General features: G+C 35.4%; 3 protein-coding genes across 4 annotated transcripts; all 3 read right to left on the minus strand.

Annotated features, from left to right (window-relative positions):
* Positions 1-1,793: 1,793 nt before the first annotated feature.
* On the minus strand, positions 1,794-3,004 carry LOC107570831 (forkhead box protein L2-like). The gene has a single exon (XM_016257101.1). The coding sequence runs from the start codon at positions 2,925-2,927 to the stop codon at positions 2,139-2,141; it is 789 nt and encodes a 262-aa protein (XP_016112587.1). The 5' UTR covers positions 2,928-3,004; the 3' UTR covers positions 1,794-2,138.
* A 6,405-nt stretch (positions 3,005-9,409) lies between these two features.
* On the minus strand, positions 9,410-14,354 carry LOC107571572 (transmembrane protein 201-like; the record flags this gene model as incomplete). Its single annotated transcript, XM_016257909.1, has 4 exons — positions 9,410-9,647; positions 12,771-12,974; positions 13,372-13,724; positions 14,169-14,354. Coding segments are annotated over 4 exons (981 nt in total), but the record flags the coding sequence as incomplete, so codon positions are not given.
* Positions 14,355-15,400: 1,046 nt separating this feature from the next.
* Positions 15,401-24,402, minus strand: LOC107570837 (solute carrier family 25 member 33-like). 2 transcript variants are annotated; one of them, XM_016257123.1, is made up of 6 exons: positions 24,241-24,402; positions 19,702-19,875; positions 17,364-17,441; positions 16,705-16,805; positions 16,504-16,570; positions 15,401-15,904 (listed from the first exon to the last, which is right to left on the minus strand). In XM_016257123.1, exons 1-6 carry the CDS (start codon positions 24,279-24,281, stop codon positions 15,586-15,588), a joined length of 780 nt encoding a protein of 259 aa, XP_016112609.1. In that variant the 5' UTR covers positions 24,282-24,402; the 3' UTR covers positions 15,401-15,585. The 2 variants fall into 2 exon arrangements, with proteins under 2 accessions (XP_016112609.1, XP_016112600.1); XM_016257114.1 differs by lacking the exon at positions 24,241-24,402 and adding an exon at positions 22,834-22,995 and having other exon boundaries at positions 15,403-15,904.
* Between the last annotated feature and the right edge of the window lie 3,040 nt (positions 24,403-27,442).

Here is a 27,442-nt window from a genome sequence, read left to right on the forward strand (position 1 = left end):
CAGACAGCTGATCACTGCAGGGAAGTTACTGGAGGTGATTGGGAAAACCAAACACATGCAATGTCATTACAGCCCCTGAAATAATCAAATCAAGCTGTAGAAAGAGGCCTCGGATGCCTTTAAGGGAAATGATGGATGGACATACAGCCCTGCATCTGAGACCATGGTCTAAAATTCATATTACACTTACAATGCATCAAACGCTTCTTTAAAATTTAACTGTTAAAGTAAGTCTTTCCTCACCATGGCAACAGTTTCAAAGCCTCGTGTAGCCTTGGGATTACTCCATCTTTCTTTACAAATGATCTCTTGTTTGTTCATCCAGCAGCTTGTATTTGAATATGGGCTGGTTTTTATGTTAAGATAAAACTATATTATATTTCTCTGTTCAAAGGCACTTTAGGACAGGGAATGACAAGTTTAAGCTGTAGTGAGTGTTTTGCTCATCACATGTCTAACCTAAATTGAGGTCAGTGGACTAAGATTTGCACTATCACAAGGAATAGACACATCTCATGTCAACTATTACAATAGCTCATGCCTTTTTCTGTAAATCCAATAAATGGATTCACAGAAACATGTTAGGAGAAGGTGGCCACCACATATCAATATATATTTACATTTTGTATATAATGAAATATGTTCAGATTAATTATATAAGCGGTCAATCAACATAGTCTGTCTATATATATAAAAAAAATACTATAACATCTTTTTACAGATAATAGGTCAAAAGGCCACAAGGGGGAGGCATTTAGCTACACAGTGTACTATGGAGTTAGAATTACACAACCATGATCTTGCTCCATATTTTGGAATAATCATCTCATAATTTTAATCACCATTATTCATGAATGTTCATTATAATTAAGTATTTGCACTGCACTTAGCATTTACAGACACTGGATAGATTAGATATTGAAGCAGTGATTTTCGTGTCATTTTGTGCATTTTTCAAATAAAACAATTGGCAATCAGCAATACTTATATACAGTGGGGAAAAAAAGTATTTAGTCAGCCACCAATTGTGCAAGTTCTCCCACTTAAAAAGATGAGAGAGGCCTGTAATTTTCATCATAGGTATACCTCAACTATGAGAGACAAAATGAGAAAAAAAAGAAGTTACAGGTCTGTGAGAGCCAGAAATCTTGCTTGTTTGTAGGTGACCAAATACTTATTTTACCGAGGAATTTACCAATTAATTCTTTAAAAATCCTACAATGTGATTTTCTGGATTTTTTTTCTCATTTTGTCTCTCATAGTTGAGGTATACTTATGATGAAAATTACAGGCCTCTCTCATCTTTTTAAGTGGGAGAACTTGCACAATTGGTGGCTGACTAAATACTTTTTTGCCCCACTGTACAAATATGTGTTTTTAAAAAATATTTGTAATTTTATTTTAATATTATTATTTCTTTAAGTTTGATCAAATGCAATTGGCCTAGTAATATATAATAAATAGTCAAATAAATGAGACTTGTATGACTAGTTATCAGAATTTTATCAGAGAAAAATTCGAACAGGTTATGAACACTTACATATAAAAAAAATATTTTCAAACTCCAGAAATGCAGACACTGAACATGTCTATTCAATATACAAAATATTTTTTAAAGAAAATACACCTTTGCATATATAAAGAACTCTTGTAAACAACTTGTGCAAAGAGTTTCCACTAAATAAAATATTCGTCAAACATTTTTAAACGGCATGCACACCGTACATTCATTTTAAGATCCTTAATTCTATCTCAATACATGGTAAAAAATAAATATGCTTATGTAGGCTATCTTGATGCTTTTTAAACATTTGCTGAAATGTATGCCAAATGACAACTTGCCAACAACCAAGTGCGTTTTGGACAGCTCTTCCTCTCTTGACTTTTAATTGAACAATAGTTTAACAATGTAACAATATTTCATTCGTGAAAATCCACAAAACACAACTGTAAACCCATTAGTTATACAGCAAACAAACTAATGCAGCGAATGCAACATTTCGACCTCATTTCAACCAGCCAATCTGACTTGAAACGGCACGTTTAACATTTCCAAAGGTTAACGTAACAAAAACAGCAAATCTAGATCCAAATGAATTTTTTAGCCTACTTATATTCAGTTTTCACGTGTCTGTCCGTCAGTCAAACGGATGATGCACCTGTTCGGGAAGGCCGTTGTGCGGCGGGTAGCTGCAGGCGGAGATGGAGCTTCCGCCCGGGCTCACCGGAGGAGTCATGCCGCTCAGAGGCACCAGAGCGTTCGGATGCCGGTGGTACGGTCTGTAGGACGGGTGAAGGTGATGGTGTTGACCGTAGTAATAACTCACGGGAGAGTTGGCGTAATCGTTTGGAGACAGAGGGCGCGCGTTACCAAGCATGGGCTGCAGGTAGCTGGAGATGTGCGTCGGAGAGCTGGACTGGTGGCTCCAGGGGCTGGTGCTGACGAACGGGCTTTGCCAGTAAACGGGCTCCTGTTGCAGGCAGTACGAGTCGGTGAAGTTAAATCCAGACGGTAAGGGTGGTGGTCGGTAGGGTCTCTTGACGCGCCTCCTGCGCCTATAATTACCCTTCTCAAACATATCGCTAAAAGCTGGGTCTAGCGTCCAGAAGTTCCCCTTCCTCTCCCCGCCGCTCTCTCGGGGAATCTTCACGAAGCACTCGTTGAGGCTCAGATTGTGCCTGATGCTGTTCTGCCATCCCTTTTTGTTCTTCTCGTAGTATGGAAACTTGGATATGATGAAGCTGTAGATGTCATTCAGGGTCAGCTTCTTCTCCTCGCTTTCTCTGATGGCCATTGCAATGAGAGCCACGTACGAATAAGGAGGCTTTTCTGGTGCTGGAGCGGCTCCTCCATCCCCCGCGGCACCCTGGCCGTCCTCTGCGGTGTCGCGGGATCGCAGGTTATCAGACCCCGCGCTGCGATCCATGAGATGGGCTTGGGCTGGATGAATGAAAAGGCGAGATTCTCCGCAGCGAACAGCACAGGTGTAAAGTTAAAAGTGTCCAGGTGTGCTTCGGATTTGCTTTAGTCTCCACCTACCTGCCCTGCCTCCTGTTGGTATCCTGAAATAGAGGTCAAAAGTTCGCGAATTCAACATGAAAGAGGCGCGCGGGGGTCGCAGACGTATTTTGACTGCTTGGTAAATGTTACAGTAAACATCTGTTTGATGTCGCCGGCATTAAAAAACACGTGCTAACCGCGTTAAGCCAACGTTAATAAAATACGAATAATAGGTTTTCTTTTTATTCGTATTATGTTGAGAATTGATTGTGCAACTGAATTTAAAATATTTGATTAAATATTAAAAACTGCAGGCTAAAGTTTGCAATGTCAAAAAGCATTGCAAATCATTCTGTCCTTTATCGTATTTTAAAAGGTTTGTGCGCACCTTTTTAATCCGCAGGCCTAAATAATCATGATATAGGCTAAATAATATTAGACACATATATAACATTTAAACACATTTAACTAACTAACGCATTTGGGGATTTTGTGGACTGCGCATGTTTCAAGAACAAAGAGCATCTGATTTGTAAACTTCATCCTCTGCACAGTCTTCCCGCAACTGCTCCGTCCAATCAAACAGAAGAAACGTGCCATCAAAGGTGCCGCCTTGTTAAGACCTTATTTGATGAGGCTGTATTCTCAACATAATATACGTCTATATGCAAAACATAGCCTATTTTATAACTTTATATTTGTTGATGTGAAATTATGATTTTTTTTCTTGAAATGTGGGCTGTAAAAGGCTATTTAAAAAGTTAACAATTAGGCTTTTTAAAAAAGTATTTTAAATTCTTTAAAAAAAAAGTATTTAATTTTCTTTTGATAGTGATTGGACTGGAATTAATTATCTGAAATTATAGCAATATTTAGGCTGAAAATGAAAGTCTTTTGGATTCAAGTTGTGTGAATTTGGCTTTAAGATTGACTTGCATAATGAGCTTAAAATGAGCCAGAATTGCTATAATTTTGGTAACACTTTATAGTAAAGTTCATTAGTTAAGGTTAGTTAATGCATACATGAAAATCGACTGATAATTAGCAATACATTTATTACAATATTTATTATTTTTTAATGTCAGTTCATTGTTAGTTCATATTAGCTCAGGTTCATTAAATAATATTAACAGATACAACTTTGGTTTAATGTATATATGTATATAATATAACTAAGATTAATACATGCTTTATCAGTATTTTTTTTTAGAATTGTTCATTCATGCATAGTTATTTATTGCTATATATAACTAATAACTAATGTTAACAAATGGAACCAGTAGAGTGTTACCTATCATTTTAATAACTGCAGTGTGAATTGTTCTGCATATTGTCATTGAATGAATCTTGAGCTCAGAGACATTGTTTTCAATAAATAAACAAATAAATACTGTTTGGGAAATTGTTAATGTTTATATCAGCATTTTTGAACATTATTCTCAACAGGTTTGATCAACTAAAATTAAAAATTTAATTCTCTAATGAACCTTCTCTTTTGTACGTTAAGTGCAAAAATATTTTTTTCTAAAAATGTATTTATGCTATTTATTTCAAAATCGCAGTAATATCAGTGATTTATGGAATGTGCAGTATATACAGTATAAATGACCACAGGTTGTAATGTCCTTAGTCTGAATGTGTCTTACAATAACATAAAACATTCTTACAGCAAGATGCATGTATTAACTTGCCTCTTTTTTTTTTGTGGGAATTTCCCACTCTGACAGTTTCATCTTTATATGCATCGACAAATACATTGCTAACTACAGAGCCTCAGATCTTCAGTTACCTCTGTTAAAGGCAGCATTCATTAGAGTAAATACATCAGAAATCCATCTTCTAAACCATTTGCAAAACACATTAATGGCTTGTAATTCAAATGAATTTGTATTGTTCTTTATTTTTTATACCACTCCGAGCTGTATAATGTCCTATACTGAGAGAATCCAGATTGTTATCATTCTTTCAGGAGACAGACTGTCTTCACCCAGCCAGTGATGGAGAAAGATAAACTCTGGTACTCTGGAGTACTTTTTATTATTGACTTTCAGTTCCCATTGTATATTTTTCCTTACACTTTTTGAAAATGTAAATGATTGCATCGTTCTCTAACACAATTCAAAAGGGCAACATGCAAGAACAACTGAATGTTTCAAATACATCATGATATGGGAACTGCAACACAAAATAAGATCAAGGAAAAACCTTCACAACTACCTTCACTATTGACCTGTTCAGTGAGCAACTGACTTTACAAATACGTGCTCCGAATTTCTGAATGATGAAAGAGAAAGTTTTAAATTTACATTTACGCATTAAGTAGACACTTAAGCGACTTACAAAACAGGAGCATAAGAAATTCGTCAAGGAGCCAACAATATTTGTAATATACAATGCCAGAGATTAGGAAGCAATCTAGAGAAAAGGAGAAATTCAGAGAAGATATTTCATTATTATTTTTTTAACATGAGTGTGAAAAAATACAGAAGACACCAAAACCAATGTATAACTATTACAATGGAGATTTATTTCAATCTGGTAATTGAAACACCTTTATTTTATGTGCAAAATATTCAATTATCCTGTTTTCCCTTGACATTATGAGTTAAATCATAAAACAGTCAAGAGGCTCAATGGACACAGTAACAGACATTTGCTACACCAAATCTTTCAGTGTCACATTGTTAACAAAAGTAGATCAACACAAACATATTGCACTTTATAATATCACATCATTACGATAATGACATGACATGGAATTCTTCTTTCAGGATGTAGGATAAACAGAAACACTTAAATGTACAGCAATATGGCAAAGACGTCAAATAGATTTTTTATAAAGATGCAACACATGCCCAACAGACATCATTCTGTTAAACTAAACAGCACAAGCATTCAGTCTGAAACACATCCAGTGTTTAAAAACACAAAAAATGATTGAACATGCACAAAAACATGTTTCACAAAGCTCACATCATACTTTGCGGCATAATGTAGAATCTCAGCTGTATTTAACAGAGCTCAAGTTAAGAGGATACGGTCTTCTCATTTATTTGAGAATTCCTTTGTTCTCCATTATTATATCCACAATTGTTGAGCAGCAAGAATAAAGTTGTAGTCGTCACCCAAGGGAAATGCTATCCATGTGTTTCCGTGATATAGATTTACTGAGCACGAAGGTGACCAGTGTACATCCCAGTTTGACCTTGAACCCCTGAGGTCTTTTCTATATAACACATTTCATTACACCAAATACACAAAATAATGTTCTTTTTAGCAGCATCATATGACCCCTTTAAAGTAATAGTTCATCGAAAAATTACATTTCTGTTATTTACTCAGTTTGCTCCAAAATGTGACTTAAAAAAAGTTCTACACTGATAGTTCATATTGATCTGTATAATATCTGATATGAGAGCTGATATGGAGGGCATTATCAGTGAATAATGTTCTTTGCACAGCTTCAAACACTTTTGGAGTTTGATAGCCTGTGGTCAATATATGTCACTGGACAGAGAAAAATTGTTCCACTGAAAAAATAACAGCATACAGCTTTGGAACAGCATGACGGTGAGTAAATAATGACACATTTTATTTATAGGTTCACCATTCTTTTAAATTCAAAGAATAAAATAAAAGAATGTAAATTAGTCACTTCCTGTAACTGGAAACTCATCAGCAGTGGGAAAATCCCTGTAGCATGCAGGTAGCTGGAGATACTGAACAGACTATTTCTCAATCACACTTCGCAGTTTTCTTTGGCAGTTGGCAAAATTCCCCTGCTAGGTGCGGCACCGTCTGGGGTGAAGAGTGAGCTGAGTTCCTTGTACCATGCATTCAGTCAGTCAGTGACCCACATCTTTCCCATCATGCACTTCTGCATTGGTTCCACAAAACAGCACCTGGGGCCTCTCAGCTCTCACTATAGCAGCACATCTCACTTCTTCACAAACAAAGTGAAGGTTTTTCTACATTATATGACTATTACAACTGTTACAAAAAGCCAAATTCATTGCACAGTCTATTAAGTTTTATTGCAATATTTATGTAATTATAATTAGTTTTATTTAAAATATTTTTCATATTTATATATCAGCAGGTTATATGCATGGTTAAAAAAAGTTTATTTGATTAAATATACAGAAAAACAGTAATGTTGTAAAATATTGTAAAATTACAGATTAAATCAAATGTTTTCTATTTTAATACATCTTAAAATGTAATTATTTCTGTGATGGCAAAGCTGAATTTTCAGTAGCCATTACTCCAGTCTTCAGTGTCACCTTTAGAAATTATACTAATATGCTGATTTGGTGCTCAGTTATTATCAATTATTACTGGAGGTTAATTTTTAATAACAGTTATTATTATCAATGTTGAAAACTGCCCACTATTTTTTGTGGAAACCACAATACAATTCTCAGGATTTTTTGATGAATAGAACGTTCAAAAGAACAGCATTTATTTGAAATAGAAATCTTTTATAACATCATAAATGTATTCACTTCTATGATCAATTTTATTTGTCCTTGCTGAATAAAACTTGTTTTTTAAAGCTTACTTGCCCCAAAGTTTTGAATGGTAGTTTATCACAGTTTCCACACAAATGTTAAGTAGCAAAAACTGGTTTTAACATTGATAATAATAAGAAATATTTCTTAAGCAGCAAATCAGCATATTAGAATGATTTATCTATCTTATGCTTTACCTGCTCGTGCGAGGGAGGGGATAGTTCCCAGAGAGAGGGCCCTGTTGAGTCTCCCAGGCAGCGAGGAGGGCGAGGCTTTGCGCATTCTGTGGCTTTGCTGGCGGATGAGCAGCTGTGACAGGTTGGGGGGAGGAGTTGGGATGAAGGCAGAGGATGCAGACACAGGTGCAGACAGCGAGGGACAGTGATTACTGTAGTACGGCCCAGGAGAACTGCCAGACAGATACCTGCAACAGACAGAAGAGAATCAGTCCACTGCTGAGTTTCATGGAGCAAATATCTCTTCAGTTACTGCTATGGAGGAGAACTGCAGAAAACTCTGCAGACTTCCACAGAATTCAAAAGCCTGATTATGGCTCCTCATTTGATGAATGTAGTTGATTTCAGTGTTGTAAAGATTTAATTTCAGACAATAGATAATAAAGAATTTAAGCTAGCATATCTGTAAATGTATGAAATTATACATTAGTAATAGCTCAGTTGATATCCACTTGCTCAGTTCAAACATTTGATGCGGTTACGCTAATTTCCTGGTTACGTTTCTCTAATTTATAAAAGCACAAGCTTCAATCTCAAACAACCTTTTAAAAAAATGGCAAACACACAGTTCGCATTTTATCAGCGTTTTATTTCACTTTCATAATAGGGTTAAATAATACAAGTAGTGTAATACAGCTCCAGCATGCTGCTTTACTCAAAATACAACATTATTACAACAAATCTGAGCTTACGTTTCTGGACGGAAACCGTTTCACACTATTCAACAATGCAGTTGCTCATTTCACGTTATATCGGCACCGTCTGGGGTGAAGAGTGAGCTGAGTTCCTTGTACCATGCATTCAGTCAGTCAGTGACCCACATCTTTCCCATCATGCACTTCTGCATTGGTTCCACAAAACAGCACCTGGGGCCTCTCAGCTCTCACTATAGCAGCACATCTCACTTCTTCACAAACAAAGTGAAGGTTTTTCTACATTATATGACTATTACAACTGTTACAAAAAGCCAAATTCATTGCACAGTCTATTAAGTTTTATTGCAATATTTATGTAATTATAATTAGTTTTATTTAAAATATTTTTCATATTTATATATCAGCAGGTTATATGCATGGTTAAAAAAAGTTTATTTGATTAAATATACAGAAAAACAGTAATGTTGTAAAATATTGTAAAATTACAGATTAAATCAAATGTTTTCTATTTTAATACATCTTAAAATGTAATTATTTCTGTGATGGCAAAGCTGAATTTTCAGTAGCCATTACTCCAGTCTTCAGTGTCACCTTTAGAAATTATACTAATATGCTGATTTGGTGCTCAGTTATTATCAATTATTACTGGAGGTTAATTTTTAATAACAGTTATTATTATCAATGTTGAAAACTGCCCACTATTTTTTGTGGAAACCACAATACAATTCTCAGGATTTTTTGATGAATAGAACGTTCAAAAGAACAGCATTTATTTGAAATAGAAATCTTTTATAACATCATAAATGTATTCACTTCTATGATCAATTTTATTTGTCCTTGCTGAATAAAACTTGTTTTTTAAAGCTTACTTGCCCCAAAGTTTTGAATGGTAGTTTATCACAGTTTCCACACAAATGTTAAGTAGCAAAAACTGGTTTTAACATTGATAATAATAAGAAATATTTCTTAAGCAGCAAATCAGCATATTAGAATGATTTATCTATCTTATGCTTTACCTGCTCGTGCGAGGGAGGGGATAGTTCCCAGAGAGAGGGCCCTGTTGAGTCTCCCAGGCAGCGAGGAGGGCGAGGCTTTGCGCATTCTGTGGCTTTGCTGGCGGATGAGCAGCTGTGACAGGTTGGGGGGAGGAGTTGGGATGAAGGCAGAGGATGCAGACACAGGTGCAGACAGCGAGGGACAGTGATTACTGTAGTACGGCCCAGGAGAACTGCCAGACAGATACCTGCAACAGACAGAAGAGAATCAGTCCACTGCTGAGTTTCATGGAGCAAATATCTCTTCAGTTACTGCTATGGAGGAGAACTGCAGAAAACTCTGCAGACTTCCACAGAATTCAAAAGCCTGATTATGGCTCCTCATTTGATGAATGTAGTTGATTTCAGTGTTGTAAAGATTTAATTTCAGACAATAGATAATAAAGAATTTAAGCTAGCATATCTGTAAATGTATGAAATTATACATTAGTAATAGCTCAGTTGATATCCACTTGCTCAGTTCAAACATTTGATGTGGTTACGCTAATTTCCTGGTTACGTTTCTCTAATTTATAAAAGCACAACAAGCTTCAATCTCAAACAACCTTTTAAAAAAATGGCAAACACACAGTTCGCATTTTATCAGCGTTTTATTTCACTTTCATAATAGGGTTAAATAATACAAGTAGTGTAATACAGCTCCAGCATGCTGCTTTACTCAAAATACAACATTATTACAACAAATCTGAGCTTACGTTTCTGGACGGAAACCGTTTCACACTATTCAACAATGCAGTTGCTCATTTCACGTTATATCTTTGGGGTCATTCCATGTCAAAATCACCAGAAACCACTGATCAGGTATTGATGATATACCAGAAAAAGCACAGCAATGCCACAAACTGATTATTTCAGTTGAAGGTTTCTCAAAGTCAGACAACTATTTCCAGCCTGTGGGCAAAAAAATATTAAAAAGCTCCAAACAGATTTTTAGATTTGTAATGGTCAGAGGCCACAAAACATTCAGATGCATTTGAGATTCTAGTTTATTGTTTTATGGTAATTGAACTTCTTGTAAGACCTAAACTGGTCCCAATCAAAGTCTTAACTTGGTAAGAAACTGGATTTGACAAGATGCCGTACCAATCTCGAAATTGGCAATATTCCTTAAACCCAATGACTTTCCTTCCAATCAATCTCTGATATCATGCACCTTGATACAACATGCACAGATCTGTGATTTCATGTTGATAGATCCTACCACATTATATCCTCCGTGCTAAATTCAGTTTTACTTATTTACTCACATTTGAAATCATATGAAAATTGGGGAGGCAGCATACTTCCAGACAATCTAAACTAGTCTAAAAGAATGAAGTAGTCAATAAAGGATCAAGTATACTCACAAAAATACAATGCTGTTTTAAATAAATGTTATACATCATAAATAGATACTTGTTTCAATGCCAAGCCTAAATGCACACTATTATTTGGATTTACCAACCATCAGGCTTTGGCAAACAAAACTACGATAATGAGGATACTAAATATTCAACGATACTGAAGTCTACAGTTAAATACTCAAATAAGTGAAATATGCCACAAGTCATCATAAAAAAAGTTAATGAAACTTTACATTAGGCATGTTTCACCTTTTGGTAATACAAAATTATAAATATTAAGGTGGACAGGTACCATAAGATCTGTATAAGTTGATACACATCTAATGGAAATGAACAATTGATTTAAATAACAGAACAGTTGCAGACAGTAAGTGTCTAAGTCACATTAGTACTTTGATCACAGCAAAAAACTAACTTCACAGCATATGCCACATGCATACAGTAACTTGGGAAATACAGTGATGCAAACCTACAAAAACATACAATCTACAGTCATACTGTCACAAGTTTCTAGACCACAGCCAAAATACAATGCTTATAAATATTAAGGTGGACAGGTACCATAAGATCTGTATAAGTTGATACACATCTAATGGAAATGAACAATTGATTTAAATAACAGAACAGTTGCAGACAGTAAGTGTCTAAGTCACATTAGTACTTTGATCACAGCAAAAAACTAACTTCACAGCATATGCCACATGCATACAGTAACTTGGGAAATACAGTGATGCAAACCTACAAAAACATACAATCTACAGTCATACTGTCACAACGTCACACGTTTCTAGACCACAGCCAAAATACAATGTTTAGTTTTCCATACAATCCCTACAAAGCTTTATTTGTAGAAGTTTTGAAAATGTGTCTCTTTTTGTTAGACACTTGAAAGAGATGGCTATGTGTTATAGAGATTTAGTGTGGTTAGTAGTATTCAAACTAAATGGCATGTAATACAATGTAGTGCACCTATAACACTTTACAATATAGTAAATATAATGTTCATAATATTTTAAGTATAGTGCTATGCAAAGTTAGCTAATTTTCTGAAAAATTGCATAATTTCTGTACTGAGGTAACGATGATAAAATCAACCCGGTGGTGGAGACAGACTTGAAATTCAAGTTAATTAAGAATCAAAACCAAGAGACAAATATTTTGAGACTCTCTCAAATGTGCTCAGCTGTAGCTTAACCTCAAAAGTGAACGCGGAGTACTTGAGCTAAAATATAGCACAAGTCTAACATATCTGTATGTTGCTACTAGCAACTAAATACTGATAATATAACTTTTGTTATGAGATTGCAAATATGAGATCAGAGCAGTATTGGCATAATACAGAATTTTTGTTACAGTTAAATATAGTGGGTATAGTTTTAGGCGGTTTAAGTTGCACATGTTGTGTAAATTTTAAGCTTAAATTCAATGATGGAAAAAAATATCCCCAAATCCCTAAGCACCATTGCAATTTCTTGTTGAACAATGCATTTTCTATTTCAATGCAAAAACATCATTATACACCGCAAGATGCATAAAAAAATTATTCACTCATGAACTAGTCTGTATTTTTACAAGCTACCCCAAACCTGTGAATTCAACCTGCACCAAAACAAAGGTAAAATTGACATGTTCTGCCTTGTCAAATTAGGGGCATGGTGGTAATGTCAAGCACTAAAAAAAGACCATAAACAATCCTTTTCTAGTACTTTGAGCAAGCTCATCCACACAGACTACTTTTTTTATATATATATCAGCATGGTGTTTAAAAGGCCTATTTAGCAACATCTTGGCCATGGAGGTTTATAACGAGTGCATTAGTTAGTTAGTGTAAATTGAATACATTTGGGAGGAAAATGTTCTGAAAAAAAAAAATCAAAATCAAACTCTTGATTCTACATGTACCAAAATTGTCCTCGATTACAGATCCCATAAAATATCTTATCTTAGTGTCACTGCTCAGATTCTGACCTGCGACCTCTGGCTCTTCTCTGACTCATGGATTTGCGTGTTGCCACAGCGGCAGCGAATCCCACCAGACAACACACAGAAGTGATGCCCAACTTGACCGTTTCCAACCAATCAGGGATGTCCGTCTTGAGGTAACACTCGGCCAGGTAAAAACATATTACCAGGAGCCAAAGCACAGAGGACACAGCGTCAATTCTCCTCAACCTTGAGGAGAAGAGAAATATATTTAATTTATAATTAAAATAAATTTACATATACGTATACATTCACTTATATAGTAATTACAAATATATTTATCCTATATATATATATATATATATATAAAACATTTTTATAAATATATTTATTAATTTTTAAATGTACAATTTATATATCTCTCTATGTACACACCCTTATTCATGCAATAATATAATAGATAATAAATATTTGTATGTATAAAAATATACACATACATTTATTCATACATTAATTAGAAAATATATTGATCTATTTCACATTCTGAAATATGTTTACATAAAATGTAAAATTAATGTAAAAATACGTACAATTTGGTAAATGTATTTTTTCATGAAATAAATTAGGTATAATTTAATTGGTTCACCTGACAGGTCCTGCCATTAAGACACCTGTGATGCAAGTTAGGAGACCAACAGAAGCCACGGCCATCTGATGGTCACTTCCGGACTGCCAGACGAGTCGAGCATTCTCCACAGCCTTTTCCGGCAGAAGACCCACCAGATCATCCCACATCATGCTGCCCTCCTCAGTCTTGCTTTCACTGTCATTTTGGAGGGGGCGTTTAGGTGGGTTGACTCCTCCGCTTAATATCCGCGAGATGGAGGAGGCCACATCTCCAGATCCAGACAAAGCCACAGCTACAAGGAAGGCACAGGCTAAAAACGCAAGGACTCTGAGTAAGATCAACCAGGCTGGTGTGGCGAGTGAGTAGGTGTTCTGAAGAAAAGGATAAAAAAATTATGAAAGATCACTTGATATGGGAATAGCTTTTGATACTTGCATGCCAAGCTTGATTAAAAACTAAACTTGAATCAACAGTAGCTGCACAATAAAATACTCAGGACACAAAAGAAGCAAGAAAGAACAAGTCTTTTCTTATCTCTAGCAATCAACTCCACACATTTATCAGCGGTTTAAGAAAACACTAGTAACAGACTGGTCATTAATCACACTTGATACATGTAACAAACGATACCTAGGTTGTAGTAAAATTGCAGTTTTATCTAGGCAACATCTAAATTCAATGCAATTTTTCCATGTCAAGCCCTTGGCACTTAATCAATCTCTTAGATTTCTAGAACATACACTTCAGAGTGCTACAAAAGTGGAATCTTCTATATTTTTCATGTCAAGTCTTGTGGCTTATATAGAGATCGCCACCTTAATAAAGGCTTTATCAGCATCCCGACTGCGTCTGAGCTGGTGGTTGAAGAGCAGAGCCCGCAGCTGTCGGTTCTGGTGTTTGATGTAGTACTCCACTGCCGTCTGGCACGGCCGGCACAACTTGTAGGTCTGCTCAAGGTGGTGCTTATATACCTCAATCTCCTCATCATAGTTTTCCTGCCATTATGGTGAACACAGTGCATTCAAATTTGTAAATGCATGTTACTTGTTTTTGAGCTGATGCTTTTCACATTTAAAAAAAAAAAAAGCCTACTGAATGCCATATTTAATCTATGACATTTTGCCTCAAACAATGTATAAAAAGGAAAGGTTGGTCATTAAAAACGAGAAGACATAGATTATTTATTAATATTTTAAATGAAAGCTTTTGTAAAAAAAATATATTTTCCCTGTCTCTTTCGATCAAATTTATGCATCCATGCTGAATAAAAGCATGATTTAAAAAAAAAATCTTACTGACCCCCAACTTTCGAGTGGTAGTTTATAATTATCTACATGTAATTTTTTTTGGTCTTTTTTTACACTACCATTCAAATATTTTTGTGATGGTAAGATTTTTTAAATGTTTTTGAAAGAAGTCTCTTATGCGCACCACAGCTGCATTTATTTGATCAAAAAAATATATACATCAATATTATTAAAATGATTAAAAACGAGAAGACATAGATTATTTATTAATATTTTAAATGAAAGCTTTTGTAAAAAAAAAATATTTTCTCTGTCTCTTTCGATCAAATTTATGCATCCATGCTGAATAAAAGCATGATTTTAAAAAAAAAATCTTACTGACCCCCAACTTTCGAGTGGTAGTTTATAATTATCTACATGTAATTTTTTTTGGTCTTTTCTTTAAATGTATATATTTATACACTACCATTCAAATATTTTTGTGATGGTAAGATTTTTTAAATGTTTTTGAAAGAAGTCTCTTATGCGCACCACAGCTGCATTTATTTGATCAAAAAAATATATACATCAATATTATTAAAATAGTGAAATATTATTGCAATTTGAAATAACGGTTTTCTAATGTAATATATTTTAAAATGTAATTTATTCCTGTAATGACAAAGCTGAATTTGCCATCACTCTAGTCTTCAGTGTCACACGAGCCTTCAGAAATCCTTGTATTATGCTTGTTTTATGCTTTATTAAGATTTCTTATCAATATTGAAAAGTGCTTCTTAATATTTTGTGGAAACAGATTTTTTGAAGTTCAAAAGAACTTTACAGGTGTTTTTAGCAGTTCACCCCATTATGAATAACTGCATGTTGTTGTAATGACTTGTTTTTTTAACTATAAAAACGTTATTTTAACTTTCTCACACACTCCAAGTCCTGTCATAAAAGTGCAGGTCTTAGTGCTAAAGGAGGAAGCAATCTATGTTTATCTTTAGACTTTACCCTGACTGACAGGTAATAACAACCTACCATGTGGATAAGCTATGCAGGAGGCGCAACCCTTGGCAAATGCAGCAGCAACCATGAGGCCCAGAAAATCTGAAGCGCCTTTTTCTGTGTCGGTGTCAGGCGTGGTGAATCGACTCCGCACTAGGTACTTCTTCAGCGTCTCGTAAATAAGGAAGCAGATCATGGTCTCTGAAATGCCAGCGTACGACGCCGTCAGGCCCCGGTAAAAACCTCGCATACCTTCCGTCTTATACACATACCGCGCGCATTGTAACGCATTCATTTTCTTCTCCCCACATGCCCTGGAGGACAAAGACAGTCAGTCAGGTGATCAGGAAGAAATTTCAAGAATGTAGAATTTAACACCATTAACTCAGAGGTAACAGTTCTGCTTTCAAAACCTAGTTTAGGTACTGAATACTAAAATCAAGGTCAAAGACTTTGAAAGGTTCACTTGCAACTTTAATTTGCATTGCACAATGTGGTTTGCGTGTAGAGTGGGAGGGAGAATTAAATGCCAGACTATTTTCAGACTGTACCATCTGACATACTTCTCTCATCTGACTCTAGCAGTTTACTGCTGGCGCTTTTGATAGCGCAAATATAGAACATGCCTGCTAAGCCCCGACGGCTGCGTCAAGGTGGATATTTGCACTGCAGCAGATTGGATCACATGCTAATCATCATGACATTTGCGTAACAGAGAGACAGTGCTAATAGTTTGTACACCCCTCCCCCCCCCACCTTCCCAGAAAACTAATTCCCCTCACGGTATCTGGGGATGCGTTACCCTCACACGCAAAAGGGCCACAACTCAAGGGTCTGATACAGATGTGTCATGCCCTCATGCAAGTTCCCTATTGAGAGTAAAACAGGGTGAAAGTCTACAGCATTAACATACTTCCTCTCAAGCTGCATTCTTGTTTTGACCATCCAGATGGGATTCATCAGGGAGTTTGTGACAAATGCTGTAAAAAAACAAACAAAAAAAAAAACAATTAGCGATTCAAACAACCACTTTCTTTGAAAGCATCAAACAGTTCGGGAGAAATGTTATCTGCAATGTTGCATAAATGTTCTTTTAAAAACCTTAAGGCATCACCTGCAAAGCCAGCCGAGGACATGTGGACAATTCCACTGTTTGGGACAAAGATGCCATTGAAAGTCTCTTTTGATTTTGAATAAGCTGCAAAATAGATCGCCCTGAAGAAGAAAAGAAGGAGAACAGAATATCAGTGCCTTTACTCTGTTGAACTCGACACCCTCTGCTTCCTCTCCACGCACGACAGTGCAGAGTTCATTTTAAAATGAAAAAGGGCTGTTCGCACTGAAAGGCTGCCAATGTTTTATCAAGCCAAACAGCTTGCAGTGAGAGTTCCTGACAGTGCAGTCCGTTCTCTGTGCTGAATGTCTGGAACAAACTGCACAAAGAGCTGAATAAGCACCCAGATCTAATGCCATGATAACTGTGGGAAACAATGACTGCATTTTCACAGAATAAGTACATCCTAGAGGAGTGAAGAAAAAAATTCTAGCTTGCTTATAAGTCATTTTAATTTGAATGTAATTTAGCAAGCTAGCATGAGAAATGTATGGCTATTGTTCCGGAGGAAAAAAAAATTCTCAATAAGAAATAAATTAACAATACTTCTTATTTCTATAAGTATGCATGTATATATGCATGCATAAATAGTAGAGTGGATCATTTATAATCCAACCTTGATTTGGATAAAAAAAAAAAAAAAACAATTGAACCATTACCTTGAAGGTGCAACACCAACAAGATTTGGGCCCAATCCTCTGAATAGAGATTTTGGTCCCTCTTTCTCTAGAATTGACCTGATGAGGACAGAGAGATGAGATTTAGACAGATGTAACACTACTGTGTGGCATTTCAGTCAGACTGCACGAGACCAGTTTATAATCCACCTACACAGCTTGTTCTGAACACTGCAATTATGCTGCACAACTAGTGACACCTTTACACATACCTGTATTCATTTCCTTTATAAGCCACCCATATGAAACAACCCCTCTTTATCAGATAAATACTGAATGTTGACTAATAAATCATGCTTCTCACAAAGTGACTTTCCAGAAGCTCTTTTTGTCATTACAGGTTGATAATACACCACATATCACTTCCATTCAAACATCTACTTCAACACTTTTTCCTTAAAGGGGTCCTATTATGCTTTTTCACTTTTTCAACTTTAATTAGTCTGTAATGTTGCTGTTTGAGCATAAAAAAAAAAAATCTGCTGTGAAGTTACAAAGCTCAAAGTTCACTTCAAAAGGAGATATTTTATTTAACGCTTTTCAAAAACTACAACGAATGACTCATTTGGACTACATAAATAAATGTATCTGAAAGCCTAATGATCTTGAGACATATGCTTCCTTTAAGTTTCCTCGAGGGACATTGGACGTCAAACTCACTTTAGCGTATATATATATAAAACAACTTTTATTAACAAAACAAAAAAATACACCATGCTATAGGGCAGGCTATATAAATATAACAAATAACTTACATAAAGTTTAAATGTACAAAACTAAAACTAAATCATCATATACCATATAAAATAGAAACCGTGATGGCAGATTCATTTCAAGTTGCTGAGTCAGAATTTTATAGCAATGATTTTTCCCTCAGCCTTTTTGTTTTGAGGGGTTTGGCATTACAAATGATTTTGCATAGGGAATTTATTGATTTTGTTGCAGTTACATTAACAATTAATCTCTTTTGGAGATGCTTCATTCAGTGCACAGGCTGTTGCCAAACGACGAGTTAAGAGATAAAATGGTCTGTTTTTTGACAGCACAGAGGGGGCATACATGCTACTTCAATAATTTTACCTAATTAAATAGTAAAAAAAAAAAAAATTCTAAATATAAAAATATTTGAAAACTTGTTTTTTCTACTTTTGAATTTTTTTTTTTTTTTTTTATATAAAAATATATAAATATAACAAATAACTTACATAAACTTTAAATGTACAAAACTAAAACTAAATCATCAGCGATCATCTGGTCTGTCTCACCTCACTCTTCTTGTCAGTCAGCTCGACTCACTCTCCTCACTGGAGAAATTAAATCAGATTTGTGATGCGACTGTCGTTCAACTGCATTGAGCAGCCGCATTCAGTTTTTAAATTGTGGTGTCTGTTCTTTTACTGAACTAAATTATTTTTATTACTATAAAAAAATCTAAACAACGGTGGGGGCAAGTGACGTGGTGGGCAAGTGACGTAACTGGTGTTGCAGCTTAACACCGGTATCACCGTCAGCACCGCCTATCACGGCAAGCCTAGTGCCAATCACAACACACTAGCCCAGCTAACCAATCACAGCACATTTTGTATTTCAGAAGGCGGGCCTTCATTTGATACAGGAACTATTCGAGCCGTTCATGCCAAACTGAGGAGAGAGGTGTTGAAATAATGTAAAATGTGAAAAAGAATGTGTTTTTCGAAAAACCTAGTATGAGAGCCTGTTCTAGCACACCCCCCAAAACAAAATCAAGACTTTGTTAAAAAAAAAAACATAATAGGACCCCTTTAAACTTGAAACTATTAAAAAAAAAAATGAGTCACAAGGTAAATGCTTCCTCATGAAAAAGAAAGGCTAAACATGGTGTCCTTTTTCCAAGATAGATATTGAACAGTTAGACTAAATTGAAATGGCTCTCTTGAAGTTTTGGAAGTCACGTAGACCCGTACACTCCCTCAGAGACGCTTCGTTAGAGACACCTTGTGTTTGCGGCTAGTAACCCGAGCACAGCAAGAAGGCATCATGTGACAGTGCCGGTTCCTGAGAGCAATGCCATGCCCAATTACCCAAAATAGACATTGACAGGGAACACTTGCAATCTCTTTTGCCTTTACATAAGACAAACCCCGCCCCTTATCATCATCAACTGCAGCAGCTAACAGCAGTATGAGAGCTGCTTTAATCTGCTTTCATTTAAAAGATCAAATTCAGTTGCTAAATGCATCCACATAAAAGACTTCAGAAGTCAAGCAGTGCCGCCCGACAGAGGTTCTGGATCTACATTCAGGGTGGATGACGGTCATATTGTTTGTACTTCCTTGCTTACCGTAACACCTGTAGCAAGCCAGGGGTGACGGGTCCCGGTCTAATGACGCCAGCACCGTTGAATGTGCCCAGCTGGACCTGGAAAACAGGTCTGAGGGTGAGGCCAGATGACTGTAGTCTGGTTTTTAACACCTCCAGGGGGCAGGTCATGATGGCACCTACGGTTCCACCACATCTGTGGACAAAATAAATAGTTTTAAGCAGCAACTAAACTCGTCATATGTAACAGGAAAGATCCTTTTGCATAAATGCTGTTCTTCTGAACTTTCTATTCATCAAAGAATCATGACAAAAAAATTAAGTAGCACAATGGTTTCAACATTGATAAAAAGAAAATGTTTCTTCAGCACCAAATCAGCATTTGAGAATCATTTCTGAAGGATCATGTGACACTGGAGACTCAAGTAATGACTGCTAGAAATTTAGCCTTGCCATCACAGGAATAAATTACATTTTAAAATATATTCAAATAGAAAACAGCTATTTTAAATTATTATAATATTTCACAATATTTCTGTTTTTACTGTACTTTTGATCAAATAAATGCAATCTTGGTGAGCAAAATAAATAAATCTTACCAACCCCGAACTATTGAATGATCAATATCAATATTGAGTATCAATATCGATAATATATCTAAAATTACTAAAATAAATGCGGAAGAAATATTGTATAGAACTAATAATAATAAAAAAAAGTTTAAATAATATAAAATTCAAAAGAATTTTGTAACCTAAAAATTGGGCTGTGTCCAAAAAAGGCTGAGGACCTCTAGATTAAATAAACAGACATAAGCTTGCGAGTACAAAATTTGATAAAGGTTGCCGTTACATTTGCTGTTTGAGGTATCATTAAAATCCAGTTCAAACTAAACTTTAGACACAAATATATGTGTGTGCGTCAGCAACGCTTGTGGACAACCTTCCTGGTTGTTTTAAGAGTCAAGAGTATGAGAGTGAGGTCAAGGAAAACAAACTGAACTTCATCAAAATGACACAATGTGACGAAGCTGACAAAATAAAAGGATTAGAGTCCTACACTGGTTTAACCTAATTGGCTCTAAATCAAATCAGAAAACTGAGATGAAGGACATGACTATGTAAACAAATGAAAAATGAAAACAACAAAGCTTAGCTAACTAATGAAGTAGGAAGAATTCAGTCCAACCTGTAAGACATTTTTATAACCAAAGTACATAGCAATTACACTTAATCACCCGTCATGTATCTTGTTTATTTCTAGTGAGACTTGAGGCAAATAAATTGCGAGATCTCAAAATCACAGATCATGTTTCACAGAAGTCAAAACATGTTGATACAGGTCACGGGGTTGTGTTACAGAAGTACAAGACATGTGAAGAACAATGCCTCTGACCTCAGGACAGGAAATAAAGGACAGATTAATCACAAATCTGTCTGAGAAGCACATTCAGTTACAAGGGCAGACATCCTCAACAAAAGCCTTAAGCCCTCCTCTTGACTTACTTCACACAGCTTGCCTTCTCATCTAGCTCGCAGAGCACCAATGGTAATGTCTTTAAAATAGACTGTTTTGTAACACAAACAATGCTTGGGGCATGATTATATAATGCCCATGTTTGAATAAAACAAACACGCAGATGTCTGTGCCCTTCACAACAAGTCACCTGAATCTAACTAATGTTTAATTGAGCTCAAAACCTGAAATTATTAACTTATAACTTCAGTTATATAACTGAAAAATAACTGGCAACATGCAAAACCCGATGTGGTAACATCCTTCTATGCCTATCAAGTTTTCACCATATGGAAACAGCAGGAAAATTACAATTACATTACAGTTTTTTCTGACCTCATTTCTGCCTTCAACAAGTGTATGTATGCATGCATGTATATATATGTTCTGCAAAGCTGCTGCATTTATTTTGACAATAAATTATTACGAGCACTATACAATACATTTTAATCAAATAATGTTTTTTATTAGATCCTAATAAAGAAAAAAAACAAACTAAAAATAATACAAACTAAAATACTTTACGCCATTATTGAATTGTGCAATATTTCGACTTTACAAAATCACTTTATAATTTCACAAATCGTATTAATGGGTTTGTATACATGGAAAAAAAAAGAAAGACTGAATTACTTTCAACCATATTTCAAACACTTATGAAAACGCATGTGAAATCTTAAACTAACAACACGTGCACTTCAAATGTACTTAAAATAAAAAAAAAGCAGACACACGTTCACCTACATTCATTACTCTCTAGTCTAGTACACATGCTTTTGCATTCTTGACAGGAGTATGAAGCTCTCTGTCCTTGAAAGCAGCAAGCACTTCTCCAGCTACATTTTACTAGCATATGGCAATTGAGCAGCCTGCGCAAAGCCAACGCATTGAAATGCGCACAAAACACAGGCGCGTTCTCGAGAAAGTATGACATTCACGAGTGCAAAATGACAGCAATAAATCAATAGTAGTCTTTAAGGAGTAGTAGATAAGTACTGATATCAAATACGGGTCTTACGGAATAACATTGGATGTATTTATGTAAAGCAAGACGCTTCTATTTAAATATACAAAGGTGCAAACTAGCTCTGCGTAGACAATTATTTAGTAATTTCATAAATCAACATTTCACATGCATATGCATACATTTCAATTTTAATAGCAGGCAGCACATGAAGAGCTCGCGAGAGATGAACCTCGTCTCGTCTCTCATGAGTCATAATTACGTAATACAACACACTGCTCTGTCTTTGACAAGCTAGACCTAAATAAAGTTTTTACTCACCAGGCAACATTTTACAACAGTTAATAAAAGTATTATCAACTATCTATACAATAATAAATGTCATTTGAGCACTAAACACGCTCGCGTATCTAATCTAAAACGCTTCGGTCGTGTGACTGGATGCTGCGCTGGCTAGTTTCACCGCTAGCTAAAAGCTAACAAGAGCGGTCTTCATTTGACCTCATATTGAAAATATCACAGAAGAGATATTAATAACAGAAAAACAGTCTTCTCTTCTGAGATGAGTGTGACATTAGACAAGTCGCCGCATTGCGTTTAAAGCTGCTATCGACCTTCCAGTCTGGGGACCGTCATCCTCGGTTTCATATGAATACAAAAGTCATTTCCACTCACCCCCCTGCGAAGAGATGTAACAGCGTGTCTTTCTGCGCCATTTCAAAGAGCCATCGTACCTCACAAAAACATTAGACTTAAAATAAAAACTAAACGTAGTCGCTTAGGCCAGCGGCCTGACGATGCTCGACAACCGGCTTCTTGAGCTTGAGCTTGAGCTTTAAACCCGGATAAATACCCTGGACCCACGTCATAGGGGCTGACCGGGGGTGTCGTCCATGACGTCACGCCATCGGTCTATGCACAAACAAAAGTACAATTAAACTTAACTAGTAAAGTAACGCATTACTTTTTAATTTACAAGAGAATATCTGAGTTACTTTTTCAAATAAGTAATACAAGTTACTTTTTTTCCCAATTTATTGGATTAACAGCTCTCTTGTCGCCATGTTGAGAAAAAAATCGGATGTTACTATAGTTCTAAAATAAATATGCATTAATTCATCTCACTCAAACTTAAACCCCACCCACAGATTCAGTATTCCTCAAAATGAATAAAAATAACGCAACTCAGAATATGACGCAAACCTGCAATAAATAAATGTTAAACACAAATATCCTTTATGTATTTATTCCCATTCTATTGACCAATGTCTTTGCTTCTGACCTTCGATGATCCAGTTCAACCGTACTAATAAGCACAAATTACTCTAGACAAACATGCGTCTTTTTTTATTGCTGAAGTGTGTTGAAATTTCTTCTGCATTCTACTGTACCGACGTACATTTACTTTCCCTTCAGCCTGAGGCTTATTCATTTCACTTTTGGTGTGAAAAGGCTTTTATATTTGCCAAAAATATAATTTTTTTATTTTAAAAACAAACAAGCAAGCCCTGTCCAGATTTGAAGAGTATCGCAAAAGTAACGTAACGCATTACTTTCCATAAAAAGTAACCAAGTAACGTAATTAGTTACTTTTTTATGGAGTAACGCAATATTCTAATGCATTACTTTTAAAAGTAACTTTCCCCAACACTGCTCATGACATAATTACGTAATACAACACACTGCTCTGTCTTTGACAAGCTAGACCTAAATAAAGTTTTTACTCACCAGGCAACATTTTACAACAGTTAATAAAAGTATTATCAACTATCTATACAATAATAAATGTCATTTGAGCACTAAACACGCTCGCGTATCTAATCTAAAACGCTTCGGTCGTGTGACTGGATGCTGCGCTGGCTAGTTTCACCGCTAGCTAAAAGCTAACAAGAGCGGTCTTCATTTGACCTCATATTGAAAATATCACAGAAGAGATATTAATAACAGAAAAACAGTCTTCTCTTCTGAGATGAGTGTGACATTAGACAAGTCGCCGCATTGCGTTTAAAGCTGCTATCGACCTTCCAGTCTGGGGACCGTCATCCTCGGTTTCATATGAATACAAAAGTCATTTCCACTCACCCCCCTGCGAAGAGATGTAACAGCGTGTCTTTCTGCGCCATTTCAAAGAGCCATCGTACCTCACAAAAACATTAGACTTAAAATAAAAACTAAACGTAGTCGCTTAGGCCAGCGGCCTGACGATGCTCGACAACCGGCTTCTTGAGCTTGAGCTTGAGCTTTAAACCCGGATAAATACCCTGGACCCACGTCATAGGGGCTGACCGGGGGTGTCGTCCATGACGTCACGCCATCGGTCTATGCACAAACAAAAGTACAATTAAACTGCTGCAGAATATCAGGTGTGACATTCTGCAACATATAAAAGGTTAAATACGCAATAGTCAATCATTTTTATTGAGTGAATTTATTTAAGCTGTATAGTTCCATATGGTTCTACAGTTCTTTAATCCAAAAATACTTTAAAATGCAAATTTAATCAATCTTTTCCTATATTCTATAGCCTATTTCCTATATTTAATATAATTAATAATATCCTGTATTCGTGAACATGAAACTTGGAGAGTCAACGTACCCTGTGAGTTTTAAACTTTTTGTTTTGATTTGAAATGAATAGCTATTGGGATTTTTATATCTAGAGGTACATGAAGATTAAGTATATTTAGCTATTTAATATCATATGTAACATTTTACAGTGTATTTAACCTAACAGGTTAAATACATAAAAAACACAGTCGATCATTTTTATTTAGTATTTTTTTGCATGAATTTAACTCATTTCTGCAGTGCCACGTGCTTAATTCTTTAATGTAAATATAATTCATTTTTTGCAAATGCAAAATTTATTTTTTCCCCTATAGAGCACCCTAATGCATAATTTGCCAAAATAGACTAACTAAAATGGTGGAGACCCCTGCAGCATATCTGTTGTTAATTGTGGAGTGAATATGATACCATATCTAGCACTCGGGCATGTAAAAAACATAATTGGACAGACAAGCTGCTACGAGCGAAGCAGCCTATGAGAAGAGGGGGTGTGTGAGGGGAGGGAGGTACAAAAATCTAACAGCACACCTATTAATCTGTGTACTGATAAGTGGGTCATTGAGAGTTGTTGACACTGCACTGTGTTTACTAATTATGCTGGATAACCCAAAAAAAGAGAAGAAAAACAAGAAACGTAGCACTATCACCATCTTGTTGAAGATATCCACTGGTTAATAATAAACGCCCCTCAGAAAAACACCTATTGTTTTCATTTTAAGGCTGCAGTAAATATGTATGGTTGACTCGTATAGACATCCTGTAGGACTAGTTATTCCAGATATATTTACCTTGCCTTGCAGATAGTGAAACTATCACCACCACTTCTGCTCTGTTTTTGTTTAACTGCTTTGTTTAAATATTGTTTTTAAAAAAATTTTATTCTGATTGTTCCCAACACATTTAATGTACTAAATTTAAATTCCTAAATATAAGACTTATTAAAAAAATGAGACTTAATTATAGTTACTTTACCGTGTTGACTTCTTCTGTGGGTGTTCCTGGTCACATGCCTTTTTTTGGCTACATGAATCTTAATGACAGACAGTCTTGGCAAAACACTTTACTTACATAACATGACTTGGCAAGTGATATTACTGTCACATATGAATTCTATCTTCTGAAAACCTCAGATGAGACACCATGGATCTAATATTAGCTTAAATTACCTGCATATCTCTCCAAGGGAATATCAAATATAAAATGACTGAGATGTCCTGGGGTTTGATTCTGTTCCAAATTCCGGCTGATTTATGCTACTGAGTTCAGACAGTTCATGACCTTCATGGTCAGAGTTTTGCCTTTTGGATCCACCAAAGCAACACGCAACAGACCGCTTTTATTACATAAGCAGGGTATGTGCAATGGTGCTGCCAGCTAAAGCAATACAGAATATGAATTTCATAGTTATAATGACACAAGTGCCCATATTTATTCAAGACACATGTAATTAAATGGAATGTTCACCGATCTGTTCTTGAATATATTTTAATAAATATTGTATACATCATTTTAAATGCATTGAAATATTGTATAAATAAATGTATTTCTCATATGCCTATTAAGAATGAGAAAATGCTTGCTATTATCAATTAACCTCTCAATTAAATTATTTATTATTATTATTATTATTGTTATTATTTTGGAAAAGATGACACAGGCTATTTACTGTATCAGTACAAAAGTAGTTAACACAGATAGAAATAAATTAATTGCAATAAGAGCAATAAATGCAAGCACAAGGCATTATAGACCTACGCAAACAAACTAAACAAAATAATAAAAGGACTAAAGAAAAAAAAACCAGAGAAAATCTGCACAGAAAATTGTGATCAGTTGTACGGTTGGAAAAGGAAGAAATATTTGATTGCTGTTAAATGTTTGTTTTGTTTTCTCTAGTTGTCTTTCTTTTCTATCTATCTATCTATCTATCTATCTTCTGTTTCACTTATTTATTTTCTTCTGTAGACTATCTGGTATATTATTGTGTATTTTTTTTAATTATCCCTTCTTGTATATTTGTTGTAAATATTATAGTGCTTACATTTTTTAAAACAGAGTAGCGCCACCTTACGGTTTTTAAGGGGTAATTTGCTTTTAGTACACACGATACGTCATACTTTATGTATATATGCATTTTATAATGACATATTAAGCATTTTAGAAACATTAATATTGTGTAATTTAGTTGTAGACCTATACAGTTATTCGTTTCATTGTATTATGCGAGTAATTTCCTGTTTGTGATATAAAAAATAATGTTACACACAAACAGCAGCATAATTTTAAAAGTAACAATCAAAATGTACACAATAATTAAATTGAATTTTATCAAATGAACAATTCACTATTAAGCCCATTTTGTCATGACAATCCTGCATGAAAACTTACAAAATTAACAATTCACTCTTGGGCCCATTTTGTTATGACAATCCTACAAAAACAACTCCCCTGAACACAAGATGAAATATGAAGGGCACTCTGGAAACTTCTGTTCCAGGAGATTGTTGAGGGCCTTTTCCTCGTCCTCTTCCTCCATTATAAGGAAAAGAGGCTCTTCCACTGGCCCCCTGAGCAGATGTCTGTTTAATGGAGCCATTTCACAACTTCTGTCAGATTACTGGGATCTCCTTCATTACAGAATATTAAAGGAAAATGTAACTTTAATATTTCTTATTAATGTATATAGATAGATAGATAGATAGATAGATTTGAGACA

Source organism: Sinocyclocheilus grahami, unplaced genomic scaffold (assembly GCF_001515645.1).
Source record: "Sinocyclocheilus grahami isolate Dianchi unplaced genomic scaffold, SAMN03320097.WGS_v1.1 scaffold29.1, whole genome shotgun sequence".
Taxonomy (NCBI): domain Eukaryota; kingdom Metazoa; phylum Chordata; class Actinopteri; order Cypriniformes; family Cyprinidae; genus Sinocyclocheilus; species Sinocyclocheilus grahami.